The 19,340-nt window shown below is 36.2% G+C and overlaps 1 protein-coding gene across 1 annotated transcript in view; it reads right to left on the bottom strand.

Moving 5' to 3' along the window:
* The window catches only part of LOC114360840 (zinc finger protein 608), an 88,284-nt gene that overhangs the window by 22,453 nt on the left and 46,491 nt on the right, over positions 1-19,340 (bottom strand). Inside the window, 1 exon segment of the mRNA XM_028315661.1 lies at positions 141-264. Coding sequence (XP_028171462.1) covers positions 141-264 — 124 coding nt within the window.

Below are 19,340 nucleotides of genomic sequence, written 5' to 3'. Positions count from 1 at the left end.
GTTCTTTCTTTATTTCTTAACAAGAAACGACATAAAACACGGGCAGAATATTCCGCGAAGCAACAGAAGTTACCAGGCGTGCATAAGCGTGCGGAGATGACGCGCTACGGTGCTGCATTCGTGCGCTAGTAACAACTCACCACCTTCCGTCTCATGCCACACGATGCCTTCCAGCGTGACCGAGGTACCAGGCTCGCAGGGGCCCAAGCAGTCGGGCTCCGTTATCGTCCCCACCGAGGTGCCGACGCATACTTCTGCCGTTTCCTGCAAAAATAAACCTTTGGTTAGCAACTAGAAGGTTAAATTATTGTAACCTATGCGAAATAACTTGTCAAAACTTATTTCAGCTTCATGACAAGGTTTTTTGAATTTTGTCATATGGTGTACCTACTTATACTAAGAGACATGGAATGTGCTGTTTCTTATTAACAAGCAAAAGGTATTGTAGAGTCATTTTCGTCTGTCTAGTTAATTAGCCAATCATAGTACATAATGTTTATTTAGATAGATGGGTCTCAAATCCAAATCCTCAAGAAATACCATCTAACTTTAACGGTAACTATTACGATAACCGGTGTATTTTGTATGGAGTTTGACAGATTTTTGACGTTTGTCACAGTTAAAGTAAGATGGTGCAACCCACCCTAAAAATCTCACGTTATTCGAACAAGGCTAAAAACCATAAACTTCACGTGAAAGTTATAAAACTAACTGGTAAACAACCATGCAAGTGAAAATTGTACATATTTTCATGCAAAAGAACATGATATATTGCATTACAAATGCACAATAAAAACCAGTTACATACTAAAGAGTATAAATTGTGTCAATATGACTACGAAATATATCTGAAATGCTGACGATACATAAAAGAATTCGCTGAATACTAATAAACCTCATTAAACTGAATTTGCTTTAAATTTCTCGCATGATCCCATTTGTCATAACAGAAAATAAATTAATAAACAAAATGTACTGACGAACGGTGGAACGAAACGAAAACAACATTTAAAAGGAAAATTCCAAAGCTATTCATATCAGTAAATCGATTCGATTTGTTCACTTAATAGGCATGTACAATTCCGATTTTATAATAATTCCGTTTGAATTTGTGTTAATATTTACTATTTGTATAATGCATTCGATGAAACTCTATTTAACAAAAGATTAATAAGGTTTCGTTAATTAATCATATCAATAAATAAACAGCGATGTGAAAGCAAATTGCGTTTGGCGGTTTTTACAATGAGCATGCATGAATGATGACATATGATTAAATCTCGCCTGTTTAAAATACAGAACGTTGTGAATATGTGATTGAATTTAAAATAATTTACCGCGTCGCTTTTGTGCAGCGAAAAACTACGTGGATTAATTTATTTCGTTAACGAGAAAATTTTTAAGTTGGCTTAACATGCGGTTTGCTCGTTTTAAAAAGGTTCTGTTTCAGACGTGTCTGTATTATTCTGGGATGTTGTAATGTCTGGTTTAAACAAAAGAAGTCGACGCTTGTATTTTCAACTTTCAAGACTGATTCTTGAATTATTGAAATTCATCAAATTACTTGAGTTTAAACCTTGAGTTTTGATAGTTTTGAGCGTCACCTTAGAACACCAAAACCCCCGGTTTCTGAGTTGAGATTTAAGATTTCTGATTGAGCGTACTCACTCAACCTAAAAATCTCCATTCAGTCAGTCTATCATGCTGAAACTGAAACAAACGATCATGTTTAAGTAATTAGAATAGATTGACGATGATGAAGTTGGTTCAATTCCTTCATTATGACCAATAACAGACTTGAATTAATAAGATTCTCGCGTGTAGATTCATAATTAGTTTCATAACACGGGCCTTAAAAAGTAATAATCAATATTAAAGCTCATTATCATTATTAACAAGCTGTTTCTGTACACCGTACCCGTAATTAAGTCTTTACACCGAAAAGTTTTCCATGAAAAACGGTAGGGCCTTTTTACATTATTTAAAACGTCAGGTAATATTTCATCGCTTTTTAAACTTGTGTCGTGAGCTTAGCTGACACGAAATTTTCGTTATTCATGAAAGTTTATTATAGCTCCTATGTAAGTAAGGTAGAGTTTTCTAGTTAGAAAAATCACTTATGCATAGACGAAAATAAAACCGTTGCATTTGAAAGTTTGCGCACTCCTATTTAAATAAACCGACCCAAATCGAAAATAGGTAGTTACATAAGTGAGTTTCTGATTCGCCGCAAAAATGTGGGTAAATTCCTTAAATCCAGGAATTTCTCCCGGACACAGCTATTTTTCACCCGAAAACCCCCACCGGAAAATCTAACGAGCGGAGTCGACTACGGAACTCACAAGGATTGCATAAATGCAAAGAGCGTTTACGACGTAGAACATAATCAAATGAAGCCATTCGCATTCAACGCCTGATACGAGAACGGTGCGACAACATACCTGCGTCCCGCTCATGCACGAGGATAATGGTGTCACAAATTGTGAACTAAAGCACTCCCAGAATCGGAGATGTCGACTCCCGAAATGTTATTGGAAAAATAACAAAATTTTATGCGACTCGGCAGATATTACCTTTATAATAACCGTTCCATGTCCCAATGACAAGTAGGGTATCGTTTTATTGCCCCGACTTGACGCCATTGCGAACGATTCAAGAATGGATATTGAACAATCAATTACGAAAATTGCTCGGCTCTCCGACTGTGATACGCTCGGAATCCATAGACATCAGATTTATCGCTATCTCGATTAGGTATTTGTTGTTCACGAATGATTGATGAAATATCAACATTCAAATCAAGATTGTAGATTATATTTATGTACGAGTAGATGCCTAATATTCATTTGTTACTGAAGCTTTCCGGTAGACTGGTTGCTCGTAATTAAACGTAAAGTCTGTACGAAAAAAATAACAATCATTCACGTTTCGACACATCGGACTTAAATCATTAATTATTATAATCGGCGATTAGTCACACTCCAACGCCCGGCAGCCGCTGCTACGATAAACCAATGTGTTTGAAGCGATTTGTTTAGAGAGAAATGATCTTTTCCATCAATACGAGTCGAAGAACCTAAATAAACACAGAACGGCGCGTTTGGCACCGACTCCGCGCTCAATGCACTCGAGATTAAGTCATATGTCTGCCACATTAAGAACGATAACGGCTGACCGATTGTGTTAACCCACGCGACGTCTATAAACAAAATTAAACGTTTTATTGTTAGTCGAATGACAAATGTGCTATCATCTTACGCCCACAGCGCGCTACAAACGAAAGCCCGAGTCAACGCTCAGTTTATAAGGACAGTTAGCCGCAAACATATTAATATTTCGACACGCCATATCGCTATTAAATCCTTTATGGCGCGCGTGAACAAGTCGTGGAGAGGGAGGCTTTGTGTGGCGGTGGGGTGGAGGCGCCCGCTCTCGCAAACAGGGGGCCGGGCGGCCAGCTGCCGCTTTATCTTGACAAACGAACTCGCATCGTGAACTAAGAAAAAAGTCATCCGAATTTACATTTCAATAAAATTAAACTCGGCCGCGCCGGCGGCCATATCGGACGCAAATAAGAGGTGGTGTCGAAGCCGGTGCGACCACAAACAATAGAGAGTAAATCAATTCACAACCGCCAGGAACAAAAGAGCGCGCCGCGAGCGGGTGTAACGAACGGGCCGTCGATTAAGACGCCGAAGGGAGTCGTCCCGAGACCTCTCATTGTAACGCATCGCAGGAACTAATTTGTAGTCTCGACGCCGACTCGGGCCGCAAAAGGAAACCATTTCGACGCCGACACCATCCTACATGCCTAATGACTCGATACAGTCTGGAGGCTGAGTCGCATAAGCATCTGAAGATGTGTGTGTGGAAGATCGCGCGCGCGGCCGAGCGTTGCAAATCGAGGTTGAATCGCTGGTGATTTTGGCAGCTTATCGTCGCCAATGGAAAGGGAAGTTTATTGTAATATAACCGAGGTACAAGCCACTAAACCAGGGAGTACGTTATTAAAATAATTTAGCCAAGCGGCACGTTTTAGTGCTAGCGTTTATGGGGGTCTGGTGGATGAAGCGTCTCTCGCAATAAATACTGAGGCGGTGCAGTCTTGTTTATACACACCTCCGACGGTACATTAATTCCGTGCTATGCGGAATAAGTGGCGACAAGAGTGCGGTGCCAGCCAATGGCCCGGAACACGTCAAAGTTACGACCAAACTTTGCCAAGATCTCAGGCTGAATCACAGGCGCTACGTGCGGAATTAGGGATCTGCCTAAGTTTGAAACTCATTAATGTACTGTAGATAGGACTGTTCTTATTCAATATTGGTGATTTTTCTTTCTAAAAAATAGAGACAAACATCTCATCATTCTTACAACTTAGCAATGCGAAAATGTTTCTCAGATTTCAAATAATCTTTTTGACTGAATGGGTGTAAGTTACAAACAAATATTGCAAACCAAAACTCTATCTAAAGCTAGTTGATTCTTTATATGTATAAAAAGTTATTGGAACTTTTAATATCATAAACCCATATTTGCAAACGTCAGTTCGTATGCAAACCGCGTATTTAAATTGAAATTTTATTCCCTAGCATAATGAGATTCTATTATGTAACGCTCAATAGCGCCGCCTGTACGGGGTATAAATAATAATTAGGTATGTAGAGAATAATGGGCGTGTAGGGCTGACCCTCCTCAATGTCGGTCCTCTAATTAACTTCAATTGGATTCGACGCCGGGAACTGTTTCAATATTCGGAGCTAACCGCGCGAAGGGCGGATGATCATGCGATATTGTTAAACGATCCGGAATCATAAGCGCAAATGGAATGAGTTATACCTACCCACTATACTATAAAAGTAACAGTTTAACCGATTTCGATGTGATGTGGTTCGAGGAGAATACAATGGTTTACAGTTTCTTGGAAAAGGGATATGCGCGCGGTAAAGACATTCTGTGACAGACCCTAAATTCACGCGGGCGAAGCGAAGCAGAAGCATTAATTATGCACTAGCTGATATAACAGAAACGAAGCAATTAAAACATGTATGAGTATCTTTTACTATATCAAACTTTTCTCAGATTTTCTTAAACAAAAAGCAGTCTCTCTTTTCCAATATTCAATCTGTCTGTAGTAAGATTTTCTTTTGAGAAATAAACAAAGTGACTCTCTCAACAAAACATAACAAACAAATCTCTTTATAACGTATAATTCCGTCGTAATATCACTGAAACCAATCTACATCTTACCTTGTACACAGCAAAATAAAAGTAGGTAACAAGGTAAAAATATTCGAAATATCTTTTATGTCTAACATAAAAGTTTGACCTAGATATAAGAATATGATTTAGGATACGCAGATAAATAGAGATAAAATATAGTATTATTATGAAAACAAAGGCTCCAACAAACTCGATTGAAAAGGAGGAAAACCTATTGTCTTATCCTTTCAAGGAAAGGAAGACATTACGGGAGGATTATTGGTATTCGTATTATGTTGATATTAGAGATTGTTATGTAAGGAGGTTCGACGAGTAGGTACTTTACATAAGTTGTCATCATAGTGGATTTGAGTTACAATGTTCGCAGGATTATACCATGTGTGTAGTTACGCAGGTATTGTTTTGAGAAAGAATTCATTTATAAAATAACAGCCTATTTAACGTATCTGGAAAAATATAGTATACCTTTCTAATAGTCAAGTAATGTTTTTGGTTTTGATTCATCATGACGCGCGAAAAGTCGGTGATACTAAATATATACTTTACATGTGTCTACAGATATCAAAGCGGGGTTTATAGTCATACACAGAAAAAAATATGATACGCTATGATTTATAATGATAAGCGGATTTTTATAAAATGGCTCTCGAAAAAGTCACGATAAAATACCAAACTACCTACACACCAATCGTTACTGAAAGAGCTTGGCGGTCTAAAGTGCATTATAAACTATAAATAATAAAGTAGAAAATTCGAGAACATCGACGGTTTCAGCGACGACCCACAATGAAAGTTGTCCCTCGCAGACCGAGGGGTTTAAAAGTTACCCCCAATAAAACTTCGCTTACCCTTTTCACGGAATACGGAAAATCTCTGCACCTTCGGGGTTTTAGCTTTTTGTAATAAACCTTGGCTTGCATACTTGGACATGCCTTTTATAATTTCGCCTGACAGTTTTTCCCTCGTTATCTTTTGGCTTTCATACTATTTCTTGTTTTCTTTATAGTTCCTTTGTAAAAAGAAGGTAGAGTGTAATTTCGTATCCTTTTTTTCTCTGTTTATTATTGGGGTGATATTTGGTGCGACCTTTCAGTTTGAATGATTACAATATTTAACTAATGCATTTTTGATGAAGTCTATCAATATCCACAGAATCAATATCGCATTAAATTGAGTGGGTTGTCTAATAATATGAAACTTTTTACGCCTATTACAATAAATAAAACACAATAAAGTAATAGAAAAAAATAAATAATCTGGTATTTATTCCTTACGTCTCTTAAGCAATTGAGTTCAAAAGTAGGAATTATATTAGTATTGAATAGCACAATCGTAAGCCTCGCACTGGGGCGGTATTAATTAGAAACAGAAGCGGCCCCGCTAATTAAAACGCGAATAAAACTCCACTTTCCAATCCCTCGCAATTTTATATTCTTTAATCTTCGTATTTTAGTTTTTACGTCTCTTTCGGAGATTTATTGCAGGGATGTTATGGATATCCGTAACCGTAACCGAAACTATCGGATATCCGAAATAAAAAAACATCCGTAACCGTAACCGAAACCGATTCAAAAGTTTCGGATAAAGGCGGAGTCTAAATCTTAATATTTTTTAATATTTGTTACTTGTCTGGCATTCCCTGGCGCTATCTAATATCCTCCTCGCCTGTTTTACCTTTATCATGGGTGTCGTTATAGTATGTACATAAAGTGGCTATGTGGACGTACCTGAAATTATCCAAAACTTTCGGATAATCCGAAATGATTTCATATCCGTAACCGTATCCATCATAACCGAAACTTCATATCCTTAACATCCCTGATTACAGTCGCCCTTCCCCTAATAAACCCTGTAATTAGCCAGCAAAGTTATTCATTTTGTAGCTTATTTTGCCGCAGTCAAAAGATGCGAGCGACGTCATCACAGGAAACATTTTTAATTACATTTTAAATGAAACTCATTAGATCGCTACACGTTTAATGATAGCGGAATTTTAATTTAATTACAAAACGTCTACGTAACATTTTCATTAATGGGTGCCATAACGATTGTGTACTGTCGTTAACATGATACAATTATCATATTGACTGAGTTCTAATGAACCGCTCTATAATTAATACATTTGAGTTTGTTATTAAGCTTTTTAGAAAACTTAATACCTTCTGTTCTTGTTTATAAACTAGTTTTCCACTGTTTTTTTTTTGTTAACAGGTAACCGTATTCAAGAGAACTCCGTTGTCATTTAAAAAAAATAAAATACAGTCTGTCGTAAAGCAGCGGTGTAAAGTTTAGACAGCTTGATAACCTGGCTGGAAAATGTCCTGTATTTCAGTTTAAACTTGGAACAGGTCGGTCTTGCAGCAGGGAAATGTGCAAAGAGGCGGACTCACTCAATTTGAAGAATATGACGTCAATATTTTTAGTATTTTCTGGCCATAAAGCTACATAGGGTTGCTAGTCGGCGTTTTTCTCCGTTGTATTTAGGGGAAATTAAGTGCTACGGGATTTTGAGGGCAGAAAAGTTAATTGCTTTTAAGGGGAGTTCTTAAAACGTATTATTGTTAGCACAAGTCAATTAATAAATAGCAACAGATATATTAATCACATCAGCACCGTTTACATAAAGATATTTATTTTAACCTCATATTCCTGCACTGCACTGGCATCCCTGCCATACCGCTGAACAAGCGTGTGTATTTTCTTTGAGAGCAAATATTATACGATGCTTAGATCCTTCTGTAAGGAAAATTGAACTCAAACTTTATGCGGTTAAGGAACAAATCTGTTATTTTAGGTACTTGCAACCCACCCCAACACAAGATGACATGGGTCTGCGACTCCCGTATTAAAACGACATTGTAATTCTTACTAATATACGAATGCGAATCGCCTTTTTTCATCGTATATCAAATTAATACCACGAATTTGGTGACCAATTTATACAGGCATCCATTGTTAATTCAGTCATTATTTCTTAACTTTGACACCTACAGACTTGGTAAGAATAAATTATGTGGGGACGAAAATAAAAAAATAATAACACAGTTCCACTCAATTCTTTCAGGAAAATTGTCGTACATATTAATATTTATAACAAAAAATATTTTTTACTTGAAATCTTTAAAATCTGATAGTCTAGAGATGAAGGCTTGCCCAAGAACAGTGTGAGAGCATTGGCCAGCAGCCAGCGAAATGGTCACACGTCAGCACCGGATTGGCGGAAAATATTGGCCAAACTAGTTACTAAAAGGACCACAGCGACAGCAAACTTTTGCTCGACGCAATCTTGAGCGCATTCGTGAAGAAAAAGAATGCTTGGTTCGCTAAAGAACGTGCTCTACAAACGCTTAGGAAGAAAATGCAAACCTTTATGATACAAAAGCGCTAAAGAAGAAACAGTAATATTGTACTTTATGCTTATTGGCATAAAAGACACTTTACACAATTTATATCATGTACTTGATACTCAATTTTCCTCAATGACCTACTAAATTTCGCAATAAAAATAAATCTGAAAGAATTCGCTTACTAACATTTTTGCCAAACGAGTATGTAGCGTCATGCATTTTTAATTTAAGGAATCCCGTTCCACGAATGAGATCGCGTTATTTCGGAACGATCATAAACAGCAGTTTACTTTGCCTATTTCAAATTCCAATAAAAAGTAATGTGTTTTAAAGCTTCCAAGAGTACTTACGAAATCTCACTCGAGCGGACAAAAATGCCGGCAAAATATTTTTTAATATTCGTCGTTCTTTGTACAAAGCTGTTTTATTCAAGAGGGGAAGCTTTACATAAATACGAGCTATAGAGGGGGAAGGAATGGGGGTTGCTATGATACACAAGATATTTTAAATCTCTACAGGTAACGGATTTGACTTGGATCGAATCTCCTTTTACGCGCGAATGGTTTTATTTGCTTTTAAAACTGGCCGTTTGAATTGAGAATAAAATTTTATCGTTGTATTTTTAGAGGCTGCCAGTTTGAACGATTTAAAAAGACGCGTTTGTTTTCTTTTTCTTTTGTACACTGATACAGTCTTTGAATTTTTAAATAGAAAAATCATGGAGGATTATTGTACTTTTTCATCGTATTATTATAGCGTAGTGCCAAGGTTTATTCCAAACGGTTTTGAAAGGCATTGATTGATATTACAGATAATTGGGTATTCAAACCTCTAAAGTGTTAAACACTTAATAAAACACTTATCGGCTTTATATCTCAGCAACACCACTTATTTGCAAGTCAAAGTGCTATGAGATACGCATAGATTTAAATATAACACTGTGTTAACACACCGCTTAATATGCAGCACTCAGAAATAATTTATTTATACATTTATAACGGAAGTTCTCAAGTTCATAGCACATTAGTCGCTATAATATCATTGGGATTGAAATTCATAAATATTATTAATGATTTAATATCTGTATCGAGCTCTACAACAGCACGCAAATCGCGGTAGCTTTACATTTTCTCGCTGAAACGTTTTCATGACAAAACGTGCTTTTCACTCTAATTTTTATCTATCATTAAGTATTGAACTTATCATGAAACTTATTTTACAATTCTTATATTTAGTGGCAAAGTTTTAAGCGCACTTCAGAAATATGCAAGCATAGTTAGCTTAAATTCGTTGTCGTAAAATACGTATTCAAACACAACCATTCTTGACAAAGTTTTCTCGCTTGCAAAAAGCTGAAAATTTAGCAATGTGGAATGTGGATGTCCTCGATCGCGGGTCACAAAACTCGCAAACCAAGAGCGATCTTTTTCGTGGGACAAAAAATGACAAACGCGATGACACCGCGTCAAAAAAAAAACGCGCGAAACTACACACTTTTCGCGCCATTATTGACACGTGTGTCAAAATAGTGTGCAACAGATTCTTAGCTGTTAAATGTGTTCATGAAGTCATTGGAGGTGTTTTGTTGATATAATATTTACCATATTTACAGCATACATTTAGCTCTAGGTTTGTTATTTCGACTGTCAATCATGGTATTATGAATTTTAATGTTCAGGGCCAAAGTCAATATAAGCTACTTAATTATGCGTTCACACACATGTATGAATTTAATTAAAATCGGTATTTATTTGATTTTTCAGTCTAATTTACATGTTTGTATGATAAAAATACTGTAAATTAGTATTTGTGATGTTGCCAGCTGTTTTTATCATAAATAAATATTTTCAACGATATTATTACCACAACGGACTAGTTCTTAGTTTCTAACGCCCGTATACACAAACGATGCTTGCTTAAGTGAAGAAGCAAATCGAACGCACAGCGTTGTATAGAGCTCTGTGATTGGTTCGTGTGTCACCCTGTGCGTCCACGCGCACTGTGAGACCTCATAGTAATGTTTGTGAATACGGGCGTAAGTATTCCCAAGTAGCTAAACGTTGCTAGATTATTAACAGAAACGTGATAAGATCAAACAATGGGCTCGTAAATCTGCTCATTAGTCAATGTAACATGATTACGAAGGTTAATACTTCGGTATTAAGATATTAGACTTGTTAGCTAAACTTTATCTTAAAGGAATCAAGACCAATAACCTCGTGCCACTCCCACAATAACATAGGTATGTGTGGTGTAATAATACGTATAATACAAAACACACACACGCGTAGTACTTATTGTACTAATATTTAAATATTTAATTCTGTACCCATACAAAGTTTTTGTTTCTAAATTGCAAGAAGTAGTTATAATTACATTAGGTAAGTATTATATTGTAATAAAGACAGGAGCTGATATTTTGTAAGCTTAAAACAATCTGCAAGGCTTATGGCTTGAATTATGCAAATCTATGAGAGCGAAGTTTCGGGCCAAGCTATTCAATACTATTAGTTTGAAATTGTATTTTTTCTCTCTTTAACCCTTAAAAGAGACTTTTCTTTACTTGAATTGAGGAGCAAATTACATAATGAAATATTCAGTTGGTCACAAAAGAGGACATAAATAAAATTAAATCTAGATTTCAGTCCGTTACAGTTAAAAGGACACCTGACCTTACATTTTGTTGCAAAATCGCGTTTGTTCCCGTTGAGTCACACCATATGTGTAACACTACCCATTGGTAAAAAATAACCGATTAGTAACACTGTTCAATGCCACATTTTTTCTTCCCTTTGAGTGTTACACAAAATGGTGTGACTCAACGGGAACAAAGGCAAAATCGCATCATTTTAACTGAAATAAGAAGCCTTGTATTGATTAGATTGATGTGCCAACATTTTCACGGACGAATTGTCGGCGCCCGTCGATGTAATTATGAAAATAACAGCACTGTTTATTTACTTTTTGTAACAAAAACTACACCCTCCCTTGTTTTCAACACTGATTACTCCCATAAATTTACCATCGAAAAATTTAACGATGGATGTGCTTTTGTAGATAATTAGGTATCAAGTCAATAGAGCATCACGCTTTGGTAAATAGGTTCTATGTATAGACCACCTAGCTGCAATACAATCACTGGGATCTTAATCAACTTTTTGTATGTCCGCAAAAACAAATCAAATAAAAATTCGATCCCACAAAAAGATTCGCATTTTAGAAACAACTTTTTATAGGTCATCGTGAATATTCATTGATGTAAAGTTCAAGTTTTTTGTCCGTTTAAGTTGCCATTTAATAGGGTTAGCAATCAATTAACCTCTGCACGAAGTTGTTATAAATTCAGTTTTAACAACCATAAAAAGGCTTGATGGTCGACTGATTTTATGTATGGTTGGATTATTTTGTCGACGAGCAATATTGCTTTATTATATTTGAGTTATCGCAGAGAGCTTAGACAGTTATTAGTTGCTCTTACTTAACCGAATTTATAGCACACGAACTAGTGTTATTAGACTATTGTGTTAGCAACAAGGATAGAGTCATAATAGAACTTGTCTAACGGCCTTCAGGAATAAGTAAACCTTATTATGTAATGGTTACTTATTCTGTGGTAATGGTAGTGACAGAGTAGAGACAAAATTAATCATATTTATATTAACCCTTTTAGAGGACAAACTCTGGAATTGCCTCACCGATTTAGTAACCCTTATTTTAATATTTTATCATTGTCACAAAACAATTAATATTCTAATCACGAATGTCAAACGTTGGCGAAGGAACGCGTTTCGTTGTTGGTTCAACTCTTAGACGCAACTAATTTCAATTTTTACACAATATTTATGTTGTAAAAGATGGTATAAGCATAAACACGTATTGTTTTCAAAGTAGACCCCTCTAGCATTGTGGTGGGAAACTCAGGACCTAAATACCATCATAAATAACAAAAGAAAAGCTAGATTACCATTATCAATATAATGGCTCTAAAATTAAAACACTTGGAGTGAACTACCACAAATCTGTAAACAACGGTTTCTAAATAGAAATTCCATTTCTATTTACTTAGGAACATGTTGTCAAATGTTTGATCAATATCCACGCGATATTTTAAGCCAATACCGACCTCTCACACGACATGTTTACAAACCGAGTTGGCTAAAATGCCACGTGTAAATCCGTAATACCCTTAATGACGGGCAAACATAGCTGTATGATACTAAAAACATAGTATTTTTGTCGAAGCTGAAACGGCAAGTACCTAAATGAAATATTCTGGTGATATAAAAAATCCAGGGACATTTTACACAGCGCCATCTAGTCCCATACTAAACAAAACTTGCACAATGGGTTCCAGATAACGGATAAAACATACAATATTTAATCAAGGAAAATATCCAGGCTATTAAATCCAAACAAATATGCGATATCATGCGCACAAATGTTTGTACTCGGGACTGAACCGAACTGAACTGTACCTCTAGTAGGAAAAACTTTCGAGTTCGTTTCGTTGCGTATTCAAAGTGTCATCGAAAAATTTTGTATGAAAAATTAAACAGCGCCCCCTAGGGCGGCTATAATATAGGGGGCGCTGTTTAATTTTTCATACAAAATTTTTCGATGACACTTTGAATACGCAACGAAACGAACTCGAAAGTTTTTCCTACTAGAGGTACTGAACCTCTGGCACGCGAACCACCAGTCCAAACGTCGAAATAACAAAAGAAATTAAATAAACAGAAAGCAAATAGCGCAAAACAAAAACATACCATAAAGCTTTATCGGTATAAGCCTGTAAATAATCGCCAAATCCAAATATAACGGTTCACCCCACAATATTATTATTTTTGCTCAACTAATCCGCATTCGACAAGACTAGCCACGGCACGCGGCGTGGTCCGAGTCGGACCCCATCGAAGTGTGTTATTTATTCTCTGCCGAACACTTTTTACGAGTCTATGCCCGCATCGGCCATAGACGCGCAATTTTTACCCCACCCGGGGGAGGCATAGACAATCCCTTTGTTTGCCAGCCCTTCAACAACAGATGAAACTATCAAAATAATTACGGTACAAACTTTGTAGCGAAGCTGCGAAGTCTATTAATATTTAATGTTTCAATTTGTGAATCGGGACACGTTTTGTAAATAATTGTTTTGGTAATTTGAGCTGAAAGTACGTAAAAAGCACTGTTAAAAAATCTGAGAATTTTACAACTTTGTCTACTTTTTTTTTAATTTTGTAGTAGGCGATACATAGTAGCAGCACTTTTACTTTATGAAATACCTTCTTAGGCTGAGCTGCACCACCTAACTTTGAACGTAACTATAACGATAACCGGCGTATTTTGTATGGAGTTTGACAGATTTTTGACGTTTGTTAAAGTCAAAGTAAGATGGTGCAACCCAGCCTTAGTCAAATCTTGTCAAAAAACGTGGTAATTTTTATGAGAACATAGTCGAAGTGCATCTCATTAAGCGTCTGATGCGCTGTCGACTCTACAAAAGATAAAAAACATACTTTTATGAGCATCGAGCATCCTCATTTTGATAAATAATAATTGCCTGTCATTTATTATTAATTTTATTTAATGCGCATGCTATTTTATCTTCTTCAGCGAAATATAGATATCGCTGTTTGATAGCGAAGCTCGAAAAGGGTAGAGCTCTGTTAAAATTTGCTGTTTTAAAGCCCGGCCGCGCGTAAATATTCATGACTCGTCCGCAGGGCATATAAATATTACCGAGACGGCCAGCCTAATGAAACAAGATGCTAACTCCGGGACTTACTCAAAGAGCGAAATTATTCCACCCGTCTTTACCCCAACCTATTATTTTAAATTATTTTTAATTGTACAAAAGCAAACGAAAACCACAATAGCAGCTTAGGAGTTAATTACTTCCCGCCAAAGCTCCTCCAGACGCTAAATTGCACGAAAGCGCTTTTTCTCCCTAATAATTCACGAAATGCGAATCATAACACAACAATGACGAGTAATGAAATCTCTTTTTACGGCTATGACGGGCCTGAGCAATTTTAACCTCGTTTTCATTGAAATTCACATTTCATCCGAGCAACAAAGGGTTGGGCTCTTTGCAAAATGTCAATTGTGAGGAGGGTAAGACTGGCTCAGTGGCCGGCAACACGTGTACCGACAGACTCGCGTGTACTCAAATCGCTGAATAATGCATGAGCAGCAAACGAATGCTTTAAAAAGTTAACAAGGTTTTCCTAGCTTTTCTTTGTTCCGCTGTTTACTCGGGAAAAACAATGTGAGACGACGCATTCAAACGTAATAATCTTACACCGCATTCTACGAACCGGTAAACAGCGCTCCATTTGTATCTTGACAATCGACGATCGTCTGCGAGAATGCCATTCTTTATTACACGTAGGCGGCACTTGTTGAGAGACTTGAGATCTTTTATCGAGTACCGTTGCGTCATCATTATCATAATAACGATTAATAATTAAATACACGGCGTGTTTTAGTTGAATACGTGTTGCGTGTACCGGTTACCAGGCTCCCATAACAGTTTGGTAGACATAAATGAGACGGACAAGTTTAGCCGGCAAAGTTGGCAGTAGTTAGCCCACCGGGCCGCTGCGAATATCTAGAAGTGGCCGATAATGCGATTAGCGCGCCCTCCCGCGTCGCTACCCACTAATTCGCACGCAAACTTTCTAATCAACACGCTACTCTCCCGGGGTAATGCTCTCCTGGTACCGGTATTAGATCACGTTAATTGAAACAAGCTTAATTGAAAGTTACAGGGTTTTTCGCACAAAAACTCGCGTTCTCATTTCCACATTAAGAGGCTAATTAAGCCGGGAAAAACCTCAGCTTTATTGTCTGGCTTAGAGATTGTCAAACATTTGTTGTTCGTGCAATCTCTCGACACAATAAACCTTTGAAGTCTCATCCCGATTTCGGCAGATTAAATTTCAGCGTAACTCAATTACTTAATTCGTCCTCGCCCGAGTGAGAAACTCGATTCGGAGTGTTATTTTATAATTATAGAATAGTCGTCGGGAGTCATGAACCGTTTACGGCATTATAAAATGGTAATGGTTTAAATTTGATAGCCAGAGCGGTTAACGAGCGGCAGCCTGGGCCGACTTCCTCAATAAAATAATACACTTTTGACTGGGGCGCCGCACACCAGATGAAACGCGTTTTTATTTCCATTCGGTTAGGAACTGCTTATTCAACAAAATGGAATAGTTTTCGTATCGCGAAGATTTACGATCTGTAATCCGTACCCTAGTACTTTTGTTCGCTTTGAGTTATTGTTTAAAGTCCTTTATCCTGCTATCGGAGATTAGAATGACTATTTTTTTTTAGATAATCATTTTAAATGTTAGTTTCCCAAATGCATATTTTGTAGCGTTTTATTGCTGTTTATGTAAATTTTTTTTTTTAATTAATACTTCCATTAATAATGTCAAATTAGGCATGGTTACGAGTTTAAAGTTTAAGTTTTTCCCAAGCAGCTAACAGATTAGCATAATTCACTGATCGTTAAATGACACGGCAACGTCAAGCGATAATATTATTCATAAGTATGAATATTATTCACAACTACGCGATGTAGTTATTTATATTCTGTAGTGGTTAAAAGTTAAAAGTCAAGTGATTTGTCTGTGTAAATTGATTTTACATAACTGAAGTTGGAAACTCATTATTCGGCTGAATTCTAACAAAATAAATAATTTGTGAGTCCATCTAACGCAATAACAGTCGACTAAAAAGGAAACTTATTAATTTTACAAATAAAACTGGGCCCGGCAGTAATTAAGAGTCCATTTTGTGACAACCTCTTAAAATTCACTCCACGAGTTAGGAGGGAGGCACCAAGGCGAAATAATTAAAGAGGGATAAGAATGCCGGAGGTGGGAGATCAAAGTGTAAAGCGCGAAAGTTCTCTCTGTAAATAATACCGTGCTAGTGATGTGACTATTCGGTCAATCACTCGATTAACATAAACTGATTTATTCAACACTGCTAAGTGTTATTTTAGGGTTAAATTAGATTAATTTTATTTTAATTGAATTGCAGATTGTGTGAATTTTAATGTCTAACTAATTTTNAAATGTTGCCGACTCCACGCCCGGCGCGTCAAAATGTGTCGCGCGAGCGCGAACGCGCTGCCCCCGTGTATACTCGTGCGCCATCGGGCTCCGACTAACGGTTAGTCGCGTTTTTCGATCTTGGGCACTATTAGGTGAAAGAGAGAGAAACACTCTATTTTTTCGTGTAAATTTGAAATTTGTACAATGTATACTTACGAAACTGTGATCTTTTAATTTTGCGTCCTACCGGAAGTACTTTAAGTCCTGCTGGCAGGACTCCGGGCGATCTATCATTAAGAGTCCATTTTGTGACAACCTCTTAAAATTCACTCCACGAGTTAGGAGGGAGGTAGGTACAAAGGCGAAATAATTAAAGAGGGATAAGAAAGCCGGAGGTGGGAGATCAAAGTGTAAAGCGTGAAAGTTCTCTCTGTAAATAATACCGTGCTAGTGATGTGACTATTCGGTCAATCACTCGATTAACATAATATTAAACTGATTTATTCCACTGCTAAGTGTTATTTTAGGGTTAAATTAGATTAATTTTATTTTAATTGAATTGCAGATTGTGTGAATTTTAATGTCTAACTAAATTTCCTATACAATGTATTTTGTTTTTGGAATAAATAAATAAAAGAAATGATATAGGTATTATGATATTATATTTCCCGCAATTTCGTACGCGTGAAAATCGTTCGAATATTTTTTCCTGTTTTCGCAACATTTTTTATTGACGCTCTTATTGGTCGTAGTAGCATGACGTGATGCTATATAATGGCTAATTGCCTACCTTTCTCGATAAACTAGCGATTCAACACAAAAAGAATTACTCAAAATCGGACCAGTAGTTCAACCAAATAAATAAGTTCAGCTTTATAACATCAGTATAGACTGTAGAAGTATAGATTGAATAATTTATTTCATCATCAGACTATTTTTATTTATTGCAAAACTGCTTTTGTTACAACTGCATAAGATTACAATGTTTAGATTGATTGTGCGTTCGAAATAACCAGTCGTTATTTATAACCAATTTAAGTACACATTCGTGAACCTGATAGGTTATTATTGCCGTGTATGCGTTCAGAATTTAATATCGTTTTCTGAATAATAAAGCTATTTATACTGAACACGTGATGGAAAGGCAGAGCGTCATTTTGCTTTGAACGTAGGTAAGAATAGGATTTTCTGAACAAAATAGTACTAACTACTTGCTTATAATAAAATTTTATTTTTTCCTGCACTATTGACTTTTTTGAAGACTGTTACTAAGAACAACAAGTAGATTAACAATAAAAGACTCCAATAAAATCTAGAGCTACGCGAAAGACTCGAATTTTGGCATTCTGAGTTGATACAGTTCAAAGATTTATCCAATACGATACTTGCTTCTTATTTTATCGGCAAGAAAACATGTTTACTAATAAAATGGTGTATGCTACGAATAGTAAGAACCTACTCGCTTTGAAAATAAAATCCAAACTTGGCACAGTCTAGGCTTGCTCGCCGGATTTCGTCGTTTCACTGCGGTCACAAACGACACATTAGAATGGGTTATTTAGACGCAGGCTATTGTACTGGGTTTATTCGTTTGACACAACAATGAACTGGCTAAAGACACTGACTTTGACTACATAATAATGCTATTTGTCAATTTCAGAAACGTAGACATACAGCTTATGCCCGCGGCTTTCGGTATGCCGCTGAAAATCTATGTCGTGATATCAAAAACTTGGATAAAAATACAAAATTATTTAAACATGATACCAAAAGCATAATATAAGTATTTAATACGTTGCCTGAACTTTTTAGACATAACTAAATAGATAGAATACTGGGATTAACAGAATACAAATAAATAAAAATTGGTTTAACTATTTAGACAAGAAATCGTACCAAAGTTATATTCAAATTTAATAATTCCCGTAATATAGCAAAGTACAGTCTGTTTTCAACATCAAACACTTTTATCTTTTGCAGAATTAATATCATTCGACCTGAATCCGCGTTTGAAGATCTAATTTGGTTTTTATTTCCACGAACCTTTCCACTCGGCTATCAAAACAAACGCTTATAAAGCAATCGCCGGCATCTCGTAATGACAAATTATAAAAATTGAAAGATATAAAAGCACTTAAAACTCGAAATTGCAGAGTAAAAAGAAATAAAAAAACTGAGAATACAAGCGAATTCGTAATAATAGCAATAATGGTGGAAACGTGGCCCAAAGGAACATCATTCAGTATGATAAAACACGATTTCACAACAAAGGTTTCTGAAAACACCTAATTATGCAAAATTATCTATTTGTATGTAAATACAGAAATGAATATTAATTTCATGCAAGTCGTAACAACATTTTTGGAGTCTATTGTTTAAAATAGCAGTTGTACTCACCTTACAGGTCAGGATTATGAACAACTTCCTATTTTATAGCGGCAGCTTACCTGAAAAGAAGATTACACTAAAATTAAACGTAATTCTGACTTGTAAAGTTATGGCTACATGCGAATAGATTAATAAACACATAAAATAGAGCTGTATAACAGCTGCAAAACAGCATTTTCATCAAAACGCTTTACTTAACACGTTAACTGTCTTTAATCAATAACTACATACTTAAATAAAGACTTAAGATCTACAAAAGTCATAAAAAAGCTTGTAGTACCTATTCGTACCTCTGTTTAAGTAAGAAATTATA

This window comes from Ostrinia furnacalis, unplaced genomic scaffold, assembly GCF_004193835.3.
Source record: "Ostrinia furnacalis isolate ACB-3 unplaced genomic scaffold, ASM419383v2 OfSCF5186, whole genome shotgun sequence".
In the NCBI taxonomy this organism is placed as follows: domain Eukaryota; kingdom Metazoa; phylum Arthropoda; class Insecta; order Lepidoptera; family Crambidae; genus Ostrinia; species Ostrinia furnacalis.
This window is presented reverse-complemented; position numbering and strand designations above follow the sequence as displayed.